Source organism: Schistocerca gregaria, chromosome 9 (genome assembly GCF_023897955.1).
Source record: "Schistocerca gregaria isolate iqSchGreg1 chromosome 9, iqSchGreg1.2, whole genome shotgun sequence".
Lineage (NCBI taxonomy): Eukaryota > Metazoa > Arthropoda > Insecta > Orthoptera > Acrididae > Schistocerca > Schistocerca gregaria.
The window spans coordinates 133041825-133068579 of NC_064928.1; the positions used below are offsets into that span (position 1 = coordinate 133041825).

The following is a 26755-nucleotide window of genomic DNA, read 5'->3' on the forward strand; positions in this document are numbered from 1 at the left end:
TTGGCATATGCGGGGAGTTAACGGCGCAGGCATCAGTAGAGCGATCCCTGTGTTGTCAGGGGGCTACAACCGACAGGGTACATGGCGGCCCCACCACAACGGACTGGCTACCGTGCTGGATTTCAGGTGAAATGTAGTCCATGATCGTCATTGGCGCATAAAGCGACACAGCAGAGCAGACTGCAAAAACCGCACCTAAGAACAAAGCCACGCCCTAGAGATGGTGAGTGGGCGGGACAACTATGCGACGACGACCAACCAAGCTAGAGATGGTAATGAGCGATGGACACATTGCACCTTGTAAGGCGCCCTTCCCCAATCAGCTCGCTCTTCGGAAGAATTTAGAAGATGGAGGTCAAACCCGGTAGGGGACCATCACATAAGGCCGAAACGTTTGAGACTCCTTTTAGTCGCCTCTTACGACAGGCGGGAATACCGTGGGCCTATTCTTACCCCCGAACCCACAGGGGGATATTTTTTACTGATCAGAAAGAAATATCCTGCTCATGCTAGTGTATTAGTAATGATCACTAACTGTACTGATGATCTTATATAAGACAGGTAAGGAAAGTGCACCAGAAGAGCACTACTTCAATGAACATCAGATGGGTCTAAGCTACAATACATTATAGGAAAGAGTTTGTGCTGGAACACGTAAGAACTGATACATTACAGACCCCCCCCCCCTCTCTCTCTCTCTCTCTCTGTGTCTCTCTCTCTCTCTGTGTCTCTCTCTCTCTCTGTGTCTCTCTCTCTCTCTGTGTCTCTCTCTCTCTCTGTGTCTCTCTCTCTCTCTCTCTCTCTCTCTCTCTCTCTCTCTCTCTCTCTCTCTCTCTCTCTCTCAGTGTGTGTGTGTGTGTGTGTGTGTGTGTGTGTGTGTGTGTGTGTGTGTGTGTGTGTGTGTGTGTGTTTTACTGACTAAGGCTGTGGCTGAAAGCTGTATGTGTGTCTTCACCGTGGTAAGTAGCAATCTTTCTTTTCCTACATTGTTGATATTCCTTTTGAGTATGCAGAATGAGGTATTTGGCACAAATAATGTTTTAGACAGTAATTTTACTTGTGTAGATTTCATAAACCAGGCATCTCTCACTTTTTAAGGTACCCAATAACAATTTGCCAATTTAATATTTTAATTTAACCCTTTCAGAAAAGAAATTTTTCTGAAGGAAGGAAAGTTTTTCTTTAGGTGGCAATTTTTAAAATGATTTTAGGTAAATATGTACCAACTTTCAAAACAATTCTGTCAACTTTGCTACATTTCATGGACTAAAATAAGTAATTACGAAACAGTCTCCATTGTAATAAATAGCAAAATTATCTTTCAATATTACCATGCAAAAAGAAAACAAACAATAACAATATTCAATTATACAGTGTGGAATATAGTGAAATGAAATGTCGTGTGACGAGGGCCTCCCGTCGGGTAGAACGTTCGCCTGGTGCAAGTCTTTCGGCGACTTGCGCGTCGATGCGGATGAAATGATGATGATTAGGACAACACAACACCCAGTCCCTGAGTGGAGAAAATCTCCGACCCAGCCGGGAATTGAACCCGGGCCCTTTGGATTGACAGTGTCGCGCTGACCACTCAGCTACTGGGGCGGACATCCGTGTATTCTGGCTGTCACGAGCTGCTGCACATTGCTACAGTGACTTGCTGATACTTTCTAAGTGATACTCAACAGTTGGCAGCACTTGCACATGATGTAAAGGTTGAACATCTTCTAATGTTTACCTCAGGTCTGCACCGCAAAAAAATACTACTGTTGCAGGTACGACGCAGTAAAAGTTAATGTGCACAGTTGTACCCAGAGGGTCTCAAAGGATTAAGAACAGGTGAAGCTAGGAGCCACACAAACTTAAGCATTGTGATAACTTTAGTTAATTTTTATTCTGGGGTACAAGAGTTCCATGTTTTATGCACAAATTTTTCTCCCAGAAGCACCAGAGGTATCTGCACTGATTGCTACATGGGACTGTCACCTATCAGCTTCATCAAAACAATTTGAGTGCAGATTTCTTCAAAAGAAACCAACAGTAGATTATATTACATAATCTTCATAGGACACAACAACCATAAATTTATTAGAAGAAGGTGATACGTCTTCAATTCTGCTATTTAATGTAATCCTTTTTACTGGCTGTCCTAAACAGTTCAAGTAAGGAAAGATACTCTGCCAGAAAACTATTGTTGTTATTAATCAATGTGATATTTTATCTTCTAGAATAGAGAAGTAGGGAAAATTAACTAAAAGGAGCCAAGTCATTTTCTGATATCAGTTTTACCTCCTCCGAGAGAACATCCAGGTCTTCCCTCCACAGGTCAGACGGTGACTTGCCCTGAAGAATTTTGTATTCTTGAAGCTTCTCATCACGCTTTGCCAACAGTTCATCCTTTCTCTCCTTAGTGAGAGTCCACAATGTCATCCCTAAGAGATAGTCATACAGCTTATCCACATCCTCTGTCACCTCCTCCTGAGAATCATCTGCATTGTTTGCTTCCTCCTGCAACAGTACATAAGATTTCTGCTAGAGAATACGTAACTAAATATTTCGATGTGATTAAGTGGCTACAGCAATTTAACAGGGTTAGAGAGAAGTCCAAACCATAAAATTTTTTAATTGTCTCATTGCATAAAACCTACATCACCAGAACTAACACATGGCACAAAATCCATGTTAAATGTAGTAGTAATTATTATTATTATTATTATTATTAAGCTCCTAAACATAGTAATGAAAATTTGGAAAACCACACTTAATATCCAAACAAATTCAAATAATATCACATCACAGACAATACAGATTAAGTGTGGAATATACCAAGGAGACTCATTAAGTCCTTTCTGGTTCTGCCTTGCTCTGAACCCACTATCCAACATGCTAAATAATACAAATTATGGATACAATATTACTGGAGCATACCCACACAAAATTACACATTTGCTATACATGGATGATCTAAAACTACTGGCAGCAACAAATCAACAACTCAACCAATTACTAAAGATAACAGAAGTATTCAGCAGTGATATAAATATGGCTTTTGGAACAGACAAATGTAAGAAAAATAGCATAGTCAAGGGAAAACACACTAAACAAGAAGATTACATATTGGATAACCACAGCAACTGCATAGAAGCATTGGAAAAAACAGATGCCTATAAATATCTAGGCTACAGACAAAAATAGGAATACAAATATTAAAGAAGAACTAAAAGAAAATATAGACAAAGACTAACAAAAATACTGAAAACAGAATTGACAGCAAGAAACAAAACAAAAGCTATAAATATTTATGCTGTATCAATATTGACCTACTCATTTGGAGTAGTGTAATGGCGTAACCAGACCTAGAAGCACTCAATACACTTACACTATCACAATGCCACAAATATAGAATACATCACATACATTCAGTAACAGAAAGATCCACATTAAGCAGAAAGGAAAGAGGAAGGGGATTTATCGACATTAAAAACCTACATTATGGACAGGTAGACAATTTAAGGTAATTCTTTCTAGAACGAGCAGAAACTAGCAAAATACACAAAGCAATCACTCATATAAATACATCGGCTACACCACTGCAATTTCATAACCACTTCTACAACCCTTTAGATCACATAACATCAACAGATACGAAGAAAGTAAATTGGAAAAAGAAAGCACTACATGGCAAGCACCCGTATCATCTAACACAACCACACATCGATCAAGACGCATCCAACACATGGCTACGAAAAGGCAATATATACAGTGACACGGAAGGATTCATGATTGCAATACAGGATCAAACAATAAACAACAGATATTACAGCAAGCATATTATTAAAGATCCCAATACCACAACAGATAAATGCAGACTTTGCAAACAACAAATAGAAACAGTAGATCACATCACAAGCAGATGTACAGTACTAGCAAATACAGAATACCCCAGAAGACATGACCATGTAGCAAAAACAATACATCAGCAGCTTGCCTTACAACATAAACTTATAAAACAACACGTTCCCACATACAAGTATGCACCACAAAATGTACTGGAGAATGATGAATACAAATTATACTGGAACAGAACCATAACAACAGATAAAACACCACCACATAACAAACCTGACAGCATACTCACCAATAAACAGAAGAAATTACACAACTAATTGAAATATCCATACCCAATACAACAAATATACAAAAGAAAACAGGAGTAAAAAATGGAAAAATACATCCAACTGTCTGAGGAAGTCAAGGATATATGGCATCAGGATAAAGTTGACATTATACCAATTATACTATCAACTACAGGAGTCATACCACACAATATCAACCAGTACATCAATGCAATACAGCTACATCCAAACTTATATATACAACTACAGAAATTCGTAATTATTGATACATGTTCAATTAGCCGAAAGTTCCCAAATGCAATATAACATATACCGTACAGTTAAAAGGAAGTCACGCTTGATCAAGGTCCGTGTCACTTTCCATTTTTGACCAGACGTAACGTCTGAGGAAAGAAAGAAAGAAAGAAAAATAATAATAATAATTCCAATCACGTATGAGGCACAGGAAAATGACTGCTGAGATGCCTCTGTTCTTGGAGTGATTAGTCTAATCTTATCCTCATGGTCATGCAGGAGTGAAGATTATTATTTGATCACCACCTTTTGAAACTTTGTAAGTAGGATTTTGCAGGGTAATTGGCAATTATTTTTAAGAGTGTCAATCTAGGTTTATCAAAATTTCCCTAACGTTCCCTCATTAGTCAAATTTGGTACCACTCGTGCAATGTCCTCTGTATACATTCAGTACTGACCCCTCACCACACACAATCTTCCATAATATTCTAGGATGGTATGCACAAGCATTCACCTTGTAGACTGACTTCTGTTTCCCAGTATCCTGCCAGTGACACAAAGGCGGCCATTTGCCTTACCTACACAACTGAACCTATGTGATCATACATTTTACACAGAAAGACTGAATATGGTGCACTTATTTACTTGTAAAGATAAAGCCCATTTTCTGATGCTGACACCATGAACGAATAATACAAATATTAAATTTATACACCAAGTTCCACACACAGGTAGCAAATGTGCAACATACAAAATTTTTATTACAGAATACATCAGACCTCACAAAGCAACTATAGTTTGAACCACAGGCAGTGTAATATTTCAGTTTAGCACACGTTTCTGATACTGGTAGGAAACTAAGCTACCTGGTGGTGCACTCAACAAGCTGATAGTGTCTACTGTTAACTATTAATTCCATTCTATTTGGATTTATAAATCTATCATCCCCTTCATGAGAATGCCACAGTGAAATCAATTCGTACGGCAGAAATTTCCTAACACATCACATAAAATGCATATTACATTATTTAGCTTACAATGCATATATGCTAGTCTCCGTGCATTATTGTGATGGAAATAGTAGAAGTTTTACTATTAGAAGGGAAATTTCAGTCCATAGCCAATAGTAAGACAGATCGTTTATTGGTACTAGACAAAAATGTAAAACAGAAGTCAGAAAACAAAGCAATGGTAAGAGCTCAACCAAGTAATCCAGAAAAAAATGGTTCATAATTTTATGCTGTTCCATCAGAATGTTCAGAGTCTGTGCAATAAATTAATAGAATTGAAAATAATGCTTTCAAATCAATTAAATAACACTTCTGTGCTATGTGTTATTGAGTGCTGGTGAAGAGAGTATATATTAAAAACAGTAAACAAACTGCAAATTGGCAGCCTACATGTGTAGAAAGCAACTTCAATGTGGTGAAAACTGAATCTGTCAGAAAAGGAATAGCTTACAAAAATACAGAACTAAAGATACTAAATAGGGAAAATGATTTTTAAATACCATCCACAGAATTATCACACAAAACAACAATAGTATGCCTTTACAGATATCCTGATTGAGAGAAACTTTCAACATATGGAAAAAAATTAATTCTAACTGTAAAAAAAACACACACTCTACATATGCAGTGACTTCAATATAGTCTTTTGCAAACCCCATAAAATAAGAACATAACTATTTAATGTCTTAGTTTCTTATAACTTGAAAATCACAATACATTCCCAACACAAGAAACTTACTCAATAAAATGCACAATAGACCTAATAATAATTAACTATAATTAACAACATTAAAAATCAGAAATAATGAAGACTGACTTGGCAACCACTATGGACAAATCATAAGTTTCAATATTAAATGTAGTGAGGCCAACAAACTGGGAAGTACATATGAGACCAGAGCTACAATGATCAGAATATTGCAATATTTATGTATAATTTAAAGAAAGAATCATAGGAGCAAATTTGTAGAACTGGAAATATATATGACAATGTTAATATCTTTATCGACACAAATATTTTGGATATAGGATTTCCACTTTAAATTAGAAAGTCAAAACTAACTCTCACAAACAAATGGATCATTACAGGTATCAGAAAATCATGTGCAGAAGAACCATTCCTCTACCAAGTTAGGTATTTTAAAAACTATAAAATAATTCTGAGGGAAGTAATAAGTGCCAAAATGGAAAATGACAGATACATAAGAAATTCACCCAATAAAACGAAATCTGTTTTGAGTATTGTAAAGAAACAGGATGTAACGAAACAAAAACTAATAATACACAGCTGAATGAAAATTAACACACCATCTGCAAACCAAGAAGGGTAGGAAATACATGTAACAATTATTTTGTTAAAGCACATTTCTCAGGAATAGGTAACATACCAGATTTTGGTGTAAAAGTGTGTAGACTTAATTTCTGAACCACTGACACATATTGTCAACCTGTCCCCCTCAACTGGCAGCTTTCCAACATGTTTAAAAATAGCTACGGTTAAACTCTTATAAAAGGCTGCCATATTTCATAAATAAATATAATGAGCTAACAGCATCTCAACATGGTTTTAGGAGAAATCACTACTGAAACAGCAATATTTTCTTTTATGTATGAAACTCTACAGGTACTAGATAGGCAGGAACATACCTCAAACCTATTCCTAGACTTGTCAAAAGTGTGATACCATCAATCATGATGAATTAGTAAGAAAGATTCAGAACTGGGATATTAGGGGAGCAGCCCTAACTGCATTAAATCATACTGCCATGAAAACAGCTCAGAGATAAAATGAAGTAAACGGGACAGTCAAAACTAATCAGTCAGATTTATTAGTGGTCAAATGGAGTTCCCAAGGTTCCATATTGGGTCGAATTCTCTTCTTACTATATGTAAACGACTTACATACTGTATAAACAGTAAGCTATATTAATTTGCAGATAACATATTTGATGCAAACAGTGACTATAAATTCTGGAAAAAAACTGTTGCAATAGATAATTTTCCCACTCAGAATAGGACACCAGATCATCTGCCTGTAGAAATAAGGGGACAAAAAATTGAAAAACAGAAAGTACAAAATTTCTCAGTATATGGATTCAACGAAACATGGAATGAGATACACATGTGGACTATGTGAACAAAAAACTGAGCAAAACATGTATTGTAATGAGAGTATTAAGAAATTGCACATCACATGATAATGTCAGGATCATATATTTTGCCTATGTTCATTCAGTATTTAAATATGGTGTGTTTTGGGGAAATTGTGGAACTCATCAGAAATCATTTAGAGTACAGAAATAGATTAGTATAATCGAAGGGTTAGATCAAAGATCAACATAGAAGCCACTACTTAGAAATAATGAAATAATACCGCTTCCATGTATATACACTTGAAAATGCAATTATAAAAGAAAAACTAAACAGCACAAGTCCGAGCATCACCCATAATGAATCTGTACACGAGACATATGAATGATGCACATGTACATCAGACAAACAGCAGTATTACAGAAAGACATGGCTCCATCCTGGCATCAAATTTTACAATGCACTACCCAAATCCACAAAAATAATGGAATTAAACAAGCTCAAATCAACTGTGAAGGATTACTTGGGCAAACACAGCTTCTATACAGTAAAGGAATAACTAGAAAAACAAAACTGCCTCACTGATTAAAACTCTCTTTATAAAATGTGTAGAGTAAGAAAATATATTATTTTATATTTTGTTAAAATTCTGCCTGGGGGGGACTATGTATTTTAATAAATGAATGATCCAAAATCTTTTGTACAATGTACAATCCTAGATTAACAGGACCAATAAATAAAGTGTATACAAATGAAATCCTCACCAATGACATGGCAACCCCAAGTCATTATTAGGAAGTTAAGACTTATCCCCTATCATGTTCACCCAATATTATCTGTTTATCACAGGCAGTATATTGCACTCCCCTAAGAAATATTAACCAAACTGTCATGGGAGAGTTACATTTCAAGCTAGTGGTCTACAACTGCTCAAAATCTTTACACAGACTTGTCTCCAGGCCTTTTTTTAATTTGAAGATCTCTGTTACACCGGCATGTCTTCATGCAGTGTGTCAATTTTTCTGTTTTTGTAAGGAAGTCCCTGTTGTTGTAATAACCACACCTATGTCCAAACATTTCTAGATGAGTGCAGATCAAAAACAAATTCTTATTTTACAAATACTAAAATTTTGAAACAGAACTGTTTCTATTAATATAGATGCACACACATACAAAATACTGTCTGATAATGTCAATGAAATGTTCTAAAATATGGGTCAGTTTACATGGAGACAAGAAGCAAACATTTACAGTACAGCAACATATTTACATCTCACTCCTATTTTAAATTTTATTACTTACAGAGAATGCAAACTTTGTGCCTGATAGAGGGTTCATGGAACCATTTAAGACTATTTCTTGACTATTCAACACCACCTCTCTGTACACACTCCAATTTACTTTGTTACGATGATCATTCTAGCTATTTAGTTAGGAGTCAATAAAATATTTTCTTATTCAGAGGAGGAAGTTGGTGACAAATTTTGTGAAAGATCTAGCCACAGTGAAAAATATCTTAGTTATTACAACTGTCACCCCAACTCACACGTCATGTACATAATACCCACTCCTCTATTTTGTGGCAACACGGAAAAGGTGCTCTTTGAACTTTTTCGGCGTTGTCCTTCAACCCATAGCACACAGCAATACTCCAGCAGGAGACTAACAATCACAGTGAGCAAAGTCTCTCTAGTAGACCTATTTCGTCTTCTAAGTTATTTGCCGTGACAACAGCCTCTTGGTTCATCTTCACCACAGCATTTTCTATGTGATGGCTCCCATGTAAGTTGTTTCGAAGTGCAATCCCTAGACAATTAACTGAATCAACAGCCTTTAAACATTCAAGATTTATTGTGTAACCAAATTTTCTTTTTAAAAATTAATTTTGGTATTCACATAGAGGACCTCACTTTTTACTGAACAAACTCAAGGGTGATTGAAACTTCCTGGCAGATTAAAACTGTGTGCCTGACCGAGACTCGAACTCGAGACCTTTGCCTATCGCGGGCAAGTGCTCTACCAACTGAGCTACCGAAGCACGACTCATGCCCGGTAAAGCTGTGAGTACCGGGCGTGCATCGTGCTTCGGTAGCTCAGTTGGTAGAGCACTTGCCCACGAAAGGTAAAGGTCCCGAGTTTGAGTCTCGGTCAAGCACACAGTTTTAATTTGCCAGGAAGTTTCATATCAGCACACACTCCGCTGCAGAGTGAAAAATCTCATTCAGGATCAAGGGTGATTATTACCACCATGCAAATTTCGTGTCAAACATTTTGTAATTCTTATCGACCGACTTTGCTAGGTGGTAAATGACAATCCTCCACAAACAATGTAAGAGCACTGCTGACTAAAGCCTGAGCATTTCATATCACAACTTGTGCAGAGATTGCTGTTGTTAATGCATACAAACGATGTGTAAGATAGGGAACCCACGACACTTCCCTGTGGAACACCAAATATCACTTTATTTCACCCCACGACTTCCCACCAATGACTACAAACTGTGACCTGTCTGAAAAGAAACCACAAATTTTATCACTCAGCCAAGACAATACTCTGCAGGCACACAATTTGTTGCAAGGAACTGTGTCAAAAACCTTTCGTAAATCTAGAAATACAGAAACTCCTCAATTACACATTATTTCTGGTGTATGAGGAACAGTCATTTTTCTGAATCCATGCTGGCTGTGTGTCAACAAAATAATCATATATGAGGTATTTAAATACATTAGAACACAGCATTTTCCCAAGGTATTACACCAAGTCAGAGCAGTGGGAGAGGCCTGTAATTCAGAAGATTGGATTTTATTTCCATTCTTTTATATTGGTGTGACACGTGTAACATCCCCCTCTTTAGGTGTGCTGCTTCTGCCAAGCAAGCAGTTGCACACGACTGACAAAAATTGATTCATTAGCATACTCTGAAAGCAACTTAACGTTGATACAACCTAGACCAGATGACTTTTCTTTGAGTGACAACTTGCTTTGTTACACCAAGGGTATTTACTTTTTAAGTTTCTCAGGTTGACAACTGTTCTCAGTTTGAATTCTGGAACATTTATTTAATCTTCCTTGGTGAAGTAATTTCAAAAAACTGTGCTTAGTAAATCCACTTTAGTGTTACTCTTGTCAGTTACGTTACTACTGATACCATAAAGTGACAGTATTGATTGTGCCCTACTGCTGTTATACTTAACATATGTCCATAATCTCTCTGGATTTTCTGCCAGATTTTGAGACACCTGCTTTGTGGAAACTTAAATTATTAAAAGCATCTTGTATTGCAGTTCATATTATTATTATTTTAATTTACATGAAACATCACCAATCTTTGAGCTTTTATGCTCTTAAATCTTGAATGCTTTTTTCCCATTATTTCTGCAACATTGTACGATCTGTTGTGTGTTCCATCTCTCATTAATTTACTTGAAATAAAGCACTCAATCATCAAAATTTTGTTGGATTTAAACTGCATCTGGTCTATACTTACATAGTTTGGAATGAACTAGGGCTTTATCAGGAAGGCATCAAGCCTATTTACGTGGCACTCAGTCTCACTACAACAGCCTTTTGCTCACTGATCCCAACATCCATCAAGATCTCTCTTTGCTCAGAATTGCTTCTTGCTAGGAGGTCTATTATGTTATCGCAATAATTTATACTTCGAATGGGCCCCTGAATTAACTGCTCAAAATAATTATCGGAGGATTCTGTGCAGGCCAGTCCAATACAAGGATGGTATAGTCATGCAACCATTCTGCTACAGGCAGTGCATTATGAACAGATGATTGATCATGTTGAAAGGTGCAATTGCCATCCCCAAATTGCTCTTCAAAAGTGGGAAACAAGAAGGTGTTTAAAACATCAATGTAAGCCAGTGCTGTGGTAGTGCCACGCAAAACAAGGGGTGGAAGCCCCCCTCCATGGAAAATACAATTACACGCTGACACGACCCCAATCAAATTTTACTATTGGCACTACACATGTTGGCAGCTGACGTTCACCAGGAGTTCGCCATACCCACACCTTGCCATTGGATCGCCACATTACGTACTGTGATTCATCACACCACACAATGTTTATCCACTGTTCAATCGTCCAATGTTAACACTTTACACCAAACGTGGCATAATTTGGCATTTACTAGTATGATTTGTGGCTTATGAGCAGCCACTCTGCCACAAAATCCAAGTTTTCACATCTCCCACCTAACTGTCTTAGGACTTGCAGTGGATACTAATGCAGTTTGGAATTCCTGTGTAATGGTCTGGATAGATATCTGCCTCTTCAACTTCAGCAGTCTCCGTCCGTCAACAGACGAGGTCAGCCTGTACGCTTTTGCGCTGTACATGTCCCTTCACATTTCCACTTCACTTTCACATCAGAAACAGTGGACCTTGGAATGTTTAGTTGTGTGGAAATCTCTCGTGATGTCTAATGACTACTGAGGTCACCAACATGGAGCACTGCACGAAACAAACAATTTTTTTTTTTGGGGGGGGGGGGGGGGGGGGGTGGTCTGGATATTTTTGATCATGTAGTGTAGGTTCAGTCGTGGATAAATCAAGTGGTAGACTTCGGGTTAGTGGTGCAATACAGTGCAGTCTAACAAGAAGATTGGTTAAAAAATCATTCAGACAATCAAGTTCTGGAATATTGCTTGAGTGTGTGGGACCCATACCAGATAGGACTAACGGGGGAAATCTGTAAGCATACAGGGTAGGAGAGCACAAATGATCACAGGTTTGTTTAATCTGTACGAGATACTGAAGGAATTGAACTGAAGGCTCTGAGACAGACCTGAACTATCTGCAGAAAGTATTAAAAAAGTGCCAATAACCGGCTTTATATAATTACAATAGAAATATACAACAATTCCCAATGCATCAGTTACATAGTGATCGTGAGGATAAAATTAAAATAATTACTACACACAGAGAGGCATTCAAACAGTGATTACTCCCACACTCCAAATGCGAATGGCACAGGAAGAAACCCTAATAACTGGTACAATGGGACTTACCCTCTGCCTTGCACTTCACGGTGGTTTTGCAGGGTGTACATGCAGATGAGCAGCAAGCAAAAATTAACATCAATTCTGGTTTTATATTTCTCAACATTGCAACATTGAAATATCAATATAATAAAATGGTACAGTTATAAAATTTATGCATCCTTAAAACCAGATCATCCATTTTATTGGCCCAATAGACATGATGCTTGTCGGGTAGCAGAACTATGCCGTACTTCCACACTGTTTGTTCAACTGGCCAAAATATTAATTTCCAGAAAATGAACTGCAGAAAGTGGATCAAAAATTTTGTAAACTGTGAACTACAATATTGAGAATCATATGCAAGGTACTTAGCAAATGGCCCTATACACAGACAAGCACCACCACAAGGTTCTGGAACCTAAATTAAGAAACCAAATTACACGCTCAGAAATCTGGACTAAGCAACCCACCCGTTGCCGGTACTGCACAGCAGCTCGGCACGACACCTACAGCGATGAAATTTCCTCTTCACGTTCTCGAATCAGTGGTGACAATGTCACAATACATCAATGCAATATAGTGATACATTATTCATCAGTTTAAAAATAAAGACCACACGCAACAAAACACAGGCGACAGGTTGCTGCAATGAGCCTGTTTGTTCAACTGGCCTGTGGTACATTCCCTCAAATTTGAATATCATTATCAGGTGTTAGTGCACACTGTAAAATCAATTTAATTTTCTGACTGCTCTATCCAACTGATCAGTTGGAAGTCAATTACAGAAAAAAGGTTTTCTAAAAGCAAATTGAATGCGATCTACTTTTGTCATTTTTTACACAAATAATAAGGGTTTCACTGATTTTGTAGAAATTAAATTTGACGATTTATTGAAGAGAAATAGCTTCACAAATTTAGTAAGTCTTAACACAATGGTCGACCTTCAGTCCTTACGCAAGCAGTTATTCAAGTTTGTAATGACCGAATAGTATGATGTCGCAGGGAGGCGAAATCCTTTCGAACTGGTGCATTAGATTGTCAGAATCATGAGCTGGTCGGAGAGCCATGCCCATAAGGCTCAAACATTCTCAACTGGTGACAAATCCGGCAACCTTCCTCGCCGAGGCAGTGTTTGGCAAGCACCGAGACTAGTAGTAGAAACTCCCCCCGGTACACGCGGGCATTATCTTGCTGAAATTTAAGCCTAGGACAGCTTGCCATGAAGAATAACAAAACGAAGCACAGAATACTGCCTGCGTACCGCTGTGCTGTACACAGTGCAGCAGATGTCAACCAGAGCAGTCCTGCTATGAAATGAAATGGTGCTCAGTACCACCACGCCAGGTTGTCAGGCCTTATGGCAGGAGACAGCCAGGTTGGTCTTACACAAGAGTTATTTGCAAACTCAGGTTAAAAATGGCACATTCATTTTTTTACAAAATATTCAACTTTGCACTTTGTTTAATGAGTATTGAGAAGTCTTACATGAACGAAACTTTCTATTTTGAGAACCTTGTGTTAGGTCACTACCCACCAAGTTTCAAATTCGTCATACTGACTTCGAAATTTTTTTCAGGCATTTTGTCTAAAATATTCTGGGTGAATATGGCGCATCAAATTCTTTTCATTCCTATTCTCAAGACAATGCATAGAGTTTAACAAGATGGCCACATACCATTTCCTCCAACAAATTATTGCCCGAGGTAACAGCTCCCAATCCTCAGAAATCCACACTCGCTTTGCCCAAAGTCATACCTGGAGCAAACACGTGTAACTTTGACAAACGTTAAACTTCACCCCTGTTCATTGGTGTCAAGTACAAATATTCACATACAATTTCATCGAAATTCGTTACAATCGAGAAAGAAGGCGAAGGCGAGTTGATAGGGAATAACTTGTCATTTAGTGGGTTTGACATCAGTTACTTGGGCCTACATAATAAGCCATACACTGACCAATACTGAGATTCATACGGTTTCTGTATATCGTCGATGAAGAAACAATACCGCGTAACTGACAAACAGCCGACTTTGTTTTCCAGTCAGATGATGTCATCGACCGTACGCGCATCTGCTCTTAATGCCACGAGGCCAAATCTTTAATTATTTACCATAAAAAAATTATCTACAATACCGCGTATGTAACAGCAAACAGATGTCAATACCGCGGAACTGTAGAGAATTAAATATCGCGTATCTACTATCTATGGATACTGTAAACAATACCATGTAAATACGAAAGCACACACAGCCACAGCGCATTGTTACTGCCTTATTAAATATTTAACACTGCTCGAAAGTGGTTCCATGCTTGTAGCTTCATTCGTGATAATGGACAGCGATATAGATGATGATCTCTGTTTCTCAGCTGAAATCAGCTTATGAAAGTGGAGAATTGTTCCCAAGAGGGACTGAAAGCAGTAAGAAAATCGTTTTATTATTCACCTTTGAATGTTAATAGCACCGCAAGTGTCTTATTGTGATATAAAACAGAACGCCCCCACTTCACTCGTCATGTGCTTTATTCATTTTTGCCAAAGATTTCTAGACTGTCCACTTTCTTGTATGATCTCCCGTAAATGCAGAACAAACAACAGGCGAGAATAGTTTTAACGCTGAATTTATGTTTACCGAAGAAAAATTAATTTCGTGTATAGGGTTCTTGGTTACTGTTCCTCCAACATCTAATGATGCAGGTAAATTTTCTTGGCATTATTGTTAATAGTATTACTGATGCCGCTGTTGTCATAAAACATTCATTTGAGCTTCATCTTTGTCTGCTTAAATTAATTTAAATATTTTTCCACTTAAACTTAAGTGGCTGTATCCAACAATGCTCAAAATGAAATCACGGTCACCGTTTACACTAGAGACGACAGTACTTCACACTCATTGCTATGCGATGGTGCTCACTGCCAAACACACTGGATAAATTAGCAGAAGATCACGGGAGCAATAATAACGCTGACAGTGAAGGCCAAGAATTTTATGGTGACAGGAAAAAGAAATCTAAACAACATCCTGAAGATTGGAAGAAAAATGTCAATAAAATTCTGAGAATGCATGGACAGGTGTATATTGGGTACAAAAGAAGTTTAATTGGTAAAAATCACTTGTGATACTACAAGAGAGGCATGAAAATTAGGTCCAACACATACTTTGAATATGTGCCAGAAATCCGCTCAAAGGAAGTGTCATCAGTTTTCTGCTGTTGATAGGCAGACAGTATTTAACACATTGTGGGAAACAATGTCATGGGGTCAGAGAAAGGTTTACATTATCAACCTTGTGGACGTAATTCCAACCAAATGCCCAGGAAAGAACACTGGTGAATCCAGGAGAAAAGGAACACTTATTTATCATTTGAAAAATGGGCTGGGGAAACAAAGTATGCAAAAATATGCTTCTCAATACTCTTGGGATTAAAGAATGGACTGTCCGATATTGGATGGGTAATTCCACACATGGAGTGAGTCCTGATACAGAATCGTCTCTTAAACAGACGAAGAAGAAAGATGAGAGAACCTTCATGAAAGAATTCCTAGACTTTCATCTGAAACTTCCGTCGTATTACTGCGGGAAATCCTCCTCAAAGTTATACCTTGAGGCTATTCTACAATCCAAACAACAACTGTATGTACTCTATGTGAAAAAATGTCATGTGGGGAAGGTTTCACCATTAAGTCTGGCTACTTTTAATTTTTTGATAGTTACAAAAAAGAAGAAAGTATTTCATCTGTGTCCAAAATATTACATTGTTAATTTCATTGATTACTGGGCTGTAAACACAGTTTCTTCATTGAGTCCAGTCATAACATGGAACATTTATTTGAGCTGTAGTTTGTACACACAAAATGATTCAACAGTTGTGAACAAACAAATATGTGTGTCAGAATTTAAAATTGGTGTTTCAGACTATAAAAAATTTAATATGTGAAAAATGGAAGCAGTTATTACTTACAGAATAGTTTTCCCTTCAAGTAGAATTTATAATCTTATTACATTTAACATTTCTTAAAACCTATTGCTTTTTCATACTGAATACTAACTTTTTGTGTCATTTTCCACCTTTTTTTATCTAATGTGAGTGTAATTGTCCCTCATTCTGATTACAAATTTTGTATAAAGGAAGGAAACCATGCTCGAAAGACATCAGGAAGAGTTTAGTTGTGAATGGAATGTAATTCACTAAGGTCATTGTAAAGGTATACAAATTTACAAGAGAGATCAGTTCGATAATTGAATAAAAAAATGTGTAATGCAATGTAGGATAGACATTTGATATCCTGCGATTTGAGAAAAATAAGCATACAGAACTGCTTGACTGATGGGTTTACTTGCAGTAAACAGGACATACTGACAAAAACTGGCAATTGATAAAAAGTTTCACCATTAAGTCTGGCTACTTTTAACGTTATTTTAGAAGATGGTAATATTAGCTTATTTTCCCCCAAGAAAGACCAGTGTGACTTGTGGTGGTGGTGTTACAGGCTTGGTAAGTTGAGTGAAGACGTGTGGAAGCAACACACATAATGGAAAGAGCAGACAAAACAAATTGCTGACAGGAAAGAAGCCCAGCAGAAGCTCTGCTCAGTGTACACCATGGACTTACAGACCATGAAAGTAGCTCCATTTTTAAGTACAAGTGCAGCGTATTATAAAACAAAGTCAGCTGTTCATAACTTTACAATGTATAGTTTAGAAAGTCGTGATGCAGTATGTTACTGGCTCGATGAAACGCAAGGTGATTTGGTTGCATTGTTTTGCCCCATGCATCGTGAACACCCTATCCGGAACAATCAAGGAAAATCTCGTTCAAGTCATTCTGTATTCCGACAGCTGCACTTATCAGAACAGGAATGTGATATTATCAAATGCTCTTGTAAGATTAGCAATTGATACTGGAGTACTGATTACACAAAAGTTTTTGGAGAAAGGCCATTACTCAGATAGAATGTGACTCAGTTCATAGTTACAATGAGTGCAAGCTTGAAGGACGTAAAGTTACACTTCCTAGCCAACATGCTACGATATCTAAAGAAGTGAGAAAAAAGCCACAGCCATGTGAAGTCCATTATCTAGATTATTCCTTTTTCATCAACTATGCAGAGAAAAGTCTTGCTATTCATCTGTGTCCTCTGTGGCTCTAATGGATAGAGCGTCTGCCATGTAAGCAGGAGATCGCGGGTTCGAGTCCCTGTCGGGGCATACATTTTCAGCTGTCCCCGTCAAGGCACGTCAACACCACCTGACGGCAGCTGAGGATTTCAATTAATAATCTTTCATTTGTTAAAGCCACCCCAGACTACCTAGCTTTATAACTGGAAACTATGCTGCTGCCTAATGCAAATATACACAAGAAAGATATTTACCAGCAATGCTTCCTTGTCTTGCTTGAGTTTCCACTGCCTTACTGGATCAGGATCATATCCTCTTGATTTTAGTTCATCAATAATCACTTTCTTCTTCTTGTTTTCAACAACCAGAACACCATCACATTTTTCCAAAATGAATCGCGCTTGGTTACTCAGCCTCAAAGATTCTGCTTGCAGCATTCCTTCTAAATAGCCCTTGCGTTTTTCATAGTACGTCAGTCTCAAATTGAAAAATTCATTCAGGATTTGAGTAACTGAGTCGAATCTTCTGAGGCACTGCATGTCGTCAAATGCACACTGAAAAAGTGACAAGACATGTCAGTTTCAGAGGCTATGCTTTTAGCATTTCCTATTATTTGACACACTACAGCACTTACCATGGAGGTAGTCATCATTGAAGTTTCCAGTTTGAAAAATTTGTGCAGCCCTTCCTGTTCTGCTTTCTGCAATTTTTCAGGATCAATTTTGACGACAAATCGAACTGTTGTATCAGTATTATACTCCTGAAAATGCCTGAAATACAATAATGAATGCTGCAAATTATACTCGCTGTTTATGACATTCGAGCGTACTCCGCCTTTAAGTCAGAAACAATCAAATATGAGAGAGTGAGAGAGAGAGAGAGAGAGAGAGAGAGAGAGAGAGAGAGAGAGAGAGAGAGAGAGAGAGAGAGAGAGCTGTTAGACTATACAAACATTGTTCACATCAAAACGATCTCCCATTTCAGTAGCAGTGGAATAGTGGATGACAGCACTAATTATTCACATACAATACGTCTGTTCTAAATGCCAAGTCTGCTATTGCAACACGACAGAGATTTCGTTGCCGGCAAATACCATCCTAAGACATGTTACAGTTTTAATACCAGCAGTGGACATACTTAAGAGGAAGCCAGAAGAATCTGATGAAGTGGCATACATCTGAGAAGGTCATCATTGTGAGAGGGGTAATCATCAGGAGTCCAAGGCAACACACACACACACACACACATACACACACACACACACACACACACACACACACACACACACACACACACACTACAGATGAGCTTGGAGTCTTTAATAGAGTTTTTACACTTAGATTTAAAATTTTGTCTGCAAAAAAATCTGGTGCTTCAGCAGGTCGAAGACAGGGTCTTCCAACACTGAGAGCACTTCAACGTGACCGTTTCAGTTTTTTTAATGATTACCCATATGCTGTAGTGTATGTGAGTGGTGTGGTGCATTTTCACATAAATGAAAATAAACTACCATTACTGGGCTGCTGAACTACCTCACACAGTTCATGAGATGCCTGTTCACTAACCTTGAGAGACTGTGTGGAGCACTATAGCTGCTGCCTGAAGCTTTTTTTATATTTGTGTATTTATTCTTTTTCACTGAAGGAAGGTGGGGACTTAACACTACACACACATGCTAGACTCAGTATTTCTGCCAGAATTGCGAAGACAAGTACACATGAGGTGTGCTTATTTTCAACAGGGTGGATCAACATCAGCACACTGTAAATGCACCCCTGGCAGTTGTGAGGCAAGTTTTACATAGACACCCTATTTTTAGTTTTGGTGATTTACCATGGCCACCAAGATTATTAGAACATGCCTCACAACAACCCCCTATATTTAATGGAATTGAAAGCTGTCATTAAAGAAGTAGGTTTGTTTGACCAACACCTGTTGACCCAAGTTACAAGACACTTCTTAAAGAGTTTAAAATTGTATTTGAGAGAACAGCTACCACACACGACACTGTCACGCGTGACTGTACACATCAAGTACAAGATCTTAATCCTCGACTTTGCATAAAAAAGAAATTCTTCCCAAAATCAAGAAACTGTTGTTCATTTGAAAACCGCCCTTTTCCTGTTGCCAAACTGCACTACATAAATTAGGTGAGGAAATATACAAAAGATGGAGAAAAAGATGTACAGATTAAAGGAGACCACCAGCAAGAGAGAAACAGAATACTGATGGTAAGACCAATTACAAATACTTTCCTGTAAGTTTCAGTGGGAAGGTGAACATGACATAGCTAAATTTTATCCCCCAAGCTACAACTAATGAGTTATGATGAGGATGATTAGGTCCCATACTCAGTTCCAAACACATCTAAAAACTGAAAATTATTTAAATTGTATTGTTAAGCCAGCCAACTACTTTACCTTTTCAGTCAATATGCTTCATGGCAATCAATGGTGTCTAGACACAATAACACTGACTGATGGAAAGGCAGGAGACACTAAGTGTTACGGAAGCTGATAAATGACAGCAGATACCAATTACAGATAATGAGATTTTTCAATATAACAGTATGATAAAACCTACAGAATAACCGTTTTTATGATAGTAACAAAGACAGACAATAACCCTAATCAGTAGGTTATATTATGAGAAATTCTAATAAGAGAGAGGCATAACACAATGAAACAAGCAACAAATCGGGCATCCTAAAAGAAGATTAAACAAATGCAACCTGAAACAGCACTTAATAAGAGCAAAACAAATAAAAACAACACAAGACGTTGCAGATAAGATGGGTAGTCAAAGCCTTAATTATTACAAGCTGGCGGGGGAGAGAGAGAGAGAGAGAGAGAGAGAGAGAGAGAGAGAGAGAGAGAGAGAGAGAGAGAGAGAGAGAGAGAGAAGTTACATAATTAATTTTTTTGTACCAATAGTTATCAAGTGTAAGTTTGTGAACAATCATTTGGTCCATAGTGCTACCCAGAGATTACAAAAATATGATCAAAAGGCTAGGCAACTAATGTTTCATGCTGGCCAGTTAGCCATGGTCAAAACTCATCCTGCAGTTCAAAAATCAATAAAGAAACTGGAAAAATATATTATCAGAACTCTAATAATAAGAGAAATACCACATCCAAAGGCATAACATCCAGGAACCCTGTTAGAGGAATCATTTAAGAATGTTAATAGTTATGCCTGTGCACTTGTGGAAATTATTGTCTCAAGCACAGCCAAATTAACATGAAAAAATCTTTCACAGGCAGAGACAGCAATATCAGAAACGCCTTTGCATTTAGCTTCTATGGTGAACAAGCCAACAAGAGCACCAAGTGTCACAAGCGAAGGTTGAAACCTAACAGAGCAAGACTCCCACACCGTAGTATACAAAACGTTCTCTTTAATAAAAATTCCAATATAATAACTTTCTTATGTACTTACACATTTAATCATTGTACATTAACATAATATATTATATATTTGATCTACAGGATGAAGTTTTAATAAAATGGAATAAGACGATGAAACTATGTGATCGAGATACTAATAGTTTTCATATTACAGGTCTTTAGCGAGTGTATTTAAATACTTTCCTACAAGAAACTTATTAAGCTGTAGCATCACTATCTAATGGAATTAAAATACCTATTTTTAGCAAAAACTTATATTTTTAATATTAGTTGTTAAAGAGGTTTACTTTATAAAATTCAGCAAATGACTGCTTCGCAATCCACAAAGCAACTGATTGAAAATTTATTTTCTGTTATCTTTGTTGTCACATGTGAAATTATGTATACCAATCTTTTTTGACTGTAGATTATGCAAAATTGTAATAAAACTGAAAATGCCAAAAATTGTCAAACTATTTAAGGGCTGATGCTAGGCCAAAGCAATTAGTAGATGTGAGTTGTTTTCAGGCTGTTGTCAAGAATCGACAAGTGTTGATTTATAAATCTGTAATGAAGATATCTACAGTGAAAAATTTCCAAGAAATGAAAACCAGCGTTAAATTTGGTTGTCAGAGGACTGTTTGCATAAAATGAAACTCGACCATATAAAGAACTCCAAAGAAAAGTAACCACACTGTTTCTGCAGTGAACAAAAACGATGTGCTGATTTGACAAATAATTGTTATCTTCTGTCATTAAGGTAAGTATTCTAATCCCAATAAATGATTTCATACTCCAAAAAATTTTATCATTTGCAACAATTTCGGTAAATTAATCGAAACATTGCAATTTCTGACCTGCAACTTTTAATCTGTTTATTTCTTAACTAGGAACTACCATGTTTCGAGGTGCGAAGAACAACATAAAACAGCAGCAACAACAGTTGGCAAGAAGAGCCAACTGACCAGACAAGAGCCTGTGGAATTACTAGACCACATGCACAAAACCGACTGACAGCTGGAAAGCTTTCGATTGACTGAAATTTCAAATGACTGGCAATTGGATAATTGATGCCCTATATTGTTTTCTTCCTGTCCCCAGCACTGCAAGGTGCTGAAGTATTGTTATGGCCCTAACCATGTGGTGGCTGCTATGGGTTACTGTGTGTTCAAAATTATTGCAACTTCCCTCACCTACTGAATCAACGTGTATGCATGGACAAAAAAATTCCAGTTTTTCCCAGAAGCAAAAACACTATCGCAGGATTTAAGAACAGCTTTTCCCTGAGATCAGTAAAACTTACTAACTTTTTGAATAGCGAAAGTTTTATAAATCAGCATAGAACTACCCAGTACTTTAGGAAATGAAATCCAACAAAAAACAATGCATTTCAGAAACATCTTTCATGCGCAACAACATTTACAGTGCCTAATTTGTTATTACCAAAGCATGAACACAGATTCCATCAAATACAGATTGGTACCTTCCGAAGCAATGAAATCTAGATTGCCGCACGCTTTTGTCAGCCAGTCATAGCTCGTGCCACCTGAACTCCACAGCCATTGACAGCACATATGAAGAGCTCAGGACACAATGATGTGAGCCAATAGCAACATCGCTGTCAAGTAGCACGAGCACATAAGTAGGAAAAGCTAATGGTTTAAATTAATATAAACTATAACTTGCTCAAAACGGGATCGCCTGGGGCTAAAATAATTTTCGAAATTTGACAGGTTTGGAGACTACAAGAAACTCACTGGGGTATGTAAAATTTGTCAGGTATCGTGCACAAAAGTACAGTAAAAAGTTTTAATTATGCATATACTGTACTTATGTACCTTCACTCCAACACAGCATATTTTCATTCACTAATTGATAAACAACACAGCATTTCTATATTTTTACTGGGCAACTTTTTGCACCATACAATACTTCCAACTAGTTGGGAGAACTTTTGTGTGCTGCAAATTTCATAACATTGTTTACGCATGCCAGATGTTGAAAATACCACTACAGTTGTAAAGTTCTTTTATTATCACTATCACATGACCTGTTTCAGGCTCTTATACACCCATCTTCAGGTGTCACACTGAAAATAGCAAGACAGGAGATACTTTTTACATGTAGCAATGTACATAAACAAAATTTCTTACGAAATTTTAAAAAATACATTTCACAACCACCAGTCGCGTTAGGTGCTATGAAATCTATGTTAACATCAGATAGTGCTACCGATGACTGCCTGTGTAGAAAAATATACAAAGAATACCACGACACTTGCACTTTGTATAGTGACTTCCCTGTCAACAGATGGCAGCACTTTTGTCACTGGTTTACCACTTTGCTTTCTCCTTCACATCCACTACTCCACACTCTGCACTCATCGGTAGCACAATGCACCTCATACACGTCCACTGCGGCGCTCAGGGATCATAGCATGAAGTGGAAGTGTCCTGGTATTCTTTGTATATTTCTTGACACATGCAGTCGTCTGTAGCACTGTCTGGTGTTACTTTCGCATTAACTTAGGTTTCATAGCACCTTACACAACCGGCAGTTTTGAAATGTTTTTAAAAAACTTTTGAAAGAATTTCTTTGTTTTTTGTGTGTATTGCTATGTGTAAAAAGTACCTTCCGCCTCTTGCTATTTTCAGTTCGACATCTGAAGATGGCAAGTAAGAGCCCAAAACAGGTCATGTGAAAATATTTTCAACATCTGGTTTAATGCTCAGTTGCGAATGTTCCTCCAACAGTATTGTTTATGCATGCAATGGCTTTTCAGGCATATTGATTTTTCTAGGGACATCATTTTCTTCCTCCTTTTTCTCCTCCTGCCCTTCTATTTCTTCATCATCCTCTCTGTTGTGGATTTCTATTAAATCTGTTGCTAAGGCGAAAGTGGAGTGAATTGACAAAGTCATCACTTCGAATGTAATCATCGGCACTACATGAAATGTTTCGCATTTGCATTAAATCAGCACTGCGGTATTTTCTTGAACTTCAATGGCCACAGAAGTGTCTTGTACTTGAACCCCAAACCCAGCTTTGGTGAAGCACTTGGTGACAGTTTTGGGTTTGATTTCCTTTACTGCCACACCAATCCAAATTACAGCATCCAGGACAGAAACTGCATCAGTAATCGCTTATAACGACACTTGACTGTGTAAATAACCCCCTGATCCCTGGGTTGTGCGAGGCTGGATAAACCTGGAAGGAACCAAGCCAATTTAGCATTTGATAATGTTACTTTCAGGTGGCTGGTTGCACTGTCTAGGAAAAGGAGAACTTGGTAATTTCCTTTTTTTTTTCATTCTGGCATTGAAAGAGCCCAGCCATTCTTCCGTAAGACCACTCACCATGAATGCTTTTTGATTGCTTTGTACTGTGACTGCAAGCTTAATGACACCTATGTTTTTGAAACTACACAGTTTTGCCACCTTTCCAATCACCACTTACTTCTCCATTCCACCGAACATGTTTCAACAACAGTACTACGAGTCTTTACCTTGGATATTTTTCCACTGGTGCACATTTCACTTCGAATTGCTAGCGATTTTGAAGGCAGAACGTAATGATACAGTCCTGTTTCTCTGGAATTTTATCATGTATTTCAGGTCATAATTTACAATTAAGTTGGACAAGTATTATCTTCCATTCTGCTGCTACACTTTCCTGCACATCCTTAGCTTTCCCGCACACTCCATTCCACACGATGATGTGCCTAGCTTTGAAACTGTCCAGCCGTTCTGTGGATGCCTTACATTTTGTAACCCCAAGCTCTTTGGCGACTTTCAGAGCCTCACTTTGCAACATGGGTCCAGATAAGTTTTTTTGCCCACACATTTATGAACCATCCCACACTATTTTGTTAATTTCTACATTTCCAGTCTTCTCCGCTTTTCTTTTCATCTGCCTGTTCCCTTTCCTCTATTCATCCCAAATCTTATCCGTGTTTCTCAAAGCCTCATAAATGTGTGTTTTACTGCACTTGACACCCAACATAATTTTGTGCACAGAGAGTCTGTCTGTCTCACTCATGTCAATTACATTAACCTTTTCATTAATTGTTAAGGACAATACCATTTGTTTCACATCAGGTTACCATCTCTCTGTAAGTGCTACTACTCAACTGAAACTGGCAGAAAATAATGACACTGCCAGGTAAAACCACTGTTTAACAGAACAATACCCACCACTGACTGTGCACATTACAGCAGAGTGATTGTAGATGCACAACAATCTTCCTGTATGTAGCGGCATACCTCAGTAATGAGGAAAACAAGAAAGCCGACAAACAGAGCGCTGATGAACGAACCATTTCCATTGATGTAAAGTATTGACATCGAGCCCAACCTGTTCTTTGTTGCACAGAAAGGGGCAGTTTTTTGTCTGCACCAGCAACGCCGCCGAGCTGGACCTTTTTTCTTGGCTCTGCGCCACGTTACAAGAGGCGTTAAATATAATGTCCTTGTAGAGTCGTAAATAGCTAATGAACTGTAATATAGTAGTACTGTACAGGCTCCTTTCTGCATTATACAATATATTATTAAGTATGTTCTAAGATTTACTTTCCATTTCCGCATTAGACACGATCAACTTTTGTTGTTGTTGTTGTTGTGGTCTTCAGTCCTGCGACTGGTTTGATGCAGCTCTCCATGCTACTCTATCCTGTGCAAGCTGCTTCATCTCCCAGTAAATACTGCAACCTACATCCTTCTGAATCTGCTTAGTGTAGTCATCTCTTGGTCTCCCTCTACGATTTTTACCCTCCACACTGGCCTCAGTACTACATTGGTGATCCCTTGATGTCTCAGAACATGTCCTACCAACCGATCCCTTCTTCTGGTCAAGTTGTGCCACAAACGTCTTCTCCCCAATCCTATTCAATACTTCCTCATTAGTTATGTGATCTACCCATCTAATCTTCAGCATTCTTGTGTAGCACCTTCAAAAGTTTCTTGTCGAAACTATTTATCGTCTATGTTTCACTTCCATACATGGCTACACTCCATACAAATACTTTCAGAAAAGACTTCCCAACACTTAAATCTATACTCGACGTTAACAAATTTCTCTTCTTCAGAAACGCTTTCCTTGCCATTGCCAGTCTACATTTTATATCTTCTCTACTTCAACCATCATCAGTCATTTTGCTCCCCAAATAGCAAAACTCCTTTACTACCTTAAGTGTCTCTTTTCCTAATCTAATTCCCTCAGCATCACCCGACTTAATTCGACTACATTCCATTATCCCCGTTTTGCTTTTGTTGATGTTCATCTGGTACCCTCCTTTCAAGACGCTATCCATTCCGTTCAACTGCTCTTCCAAGTCCTTTGCTGTCTGACGGAATTACAATGTCATCGGCAAACCTCAAAGTTTTTATTTCTTCTCCATGGATTTTAATACCTACTCCGTACTTTTCTTTTGTTTCCTTTACTGCTTGCTCAATATACAGATTGAATAACATCATGGAGAGACTACAACCCTGTCTCACTCCCTTCCCAACCACTGCCTCCCTTTCACGCCCCTCTAGTCATAACTGCCTTCTGGTTTCTGTACAAATTGTAAATAGCCTTTCGCTCCCAGTATTTTACCCCTGCCACCTTTAGAATTTGAACGAGAGTATTCCAGTCAACAACCTGTCAAAAGCTTTCTCCAAGTCTACAAATGCTAGAAACATAGGTTTGCCTTTCCTTAATCTTTCTTTTAAGATAAGTCTTAAGATCAGTATTCCTCACGTGTTCCAGTATTTCTACGGAATCCAAACTGATCTTCCCCGAGGTCGGCTT

General features: G+C 37.8%; 1 protein-coding gene across 1 annotated transcript in view; it reads right to left on the reverse strand.

Annotated features, from left to right (window-relative positions):
* Positions 1-26755, reverse strand: part of LOC126291679 (DNA topoisomerase 2-like) — a 174674-nt gene that overhangs the window by 58813 nt on the left and 89106 nt on the right. Inside the window, exons 17-19 of the mRNA XM_049985274.1 lie at positions 18214-18349; positions 17834-18133; positions 2287-2505 (exon numbers count right to left, since the gene is read on the reverse strand). Coding sequence (XP_049841231.1) covers positions 2287-2505; positions 17834-18133; positions 18214-18349 — 655 coding nt within the window. The remainder of the gene's footprint in view (positions 1-2286; positions 2506-17833; positions 18134-18213; positions 18350-26755) is intronic.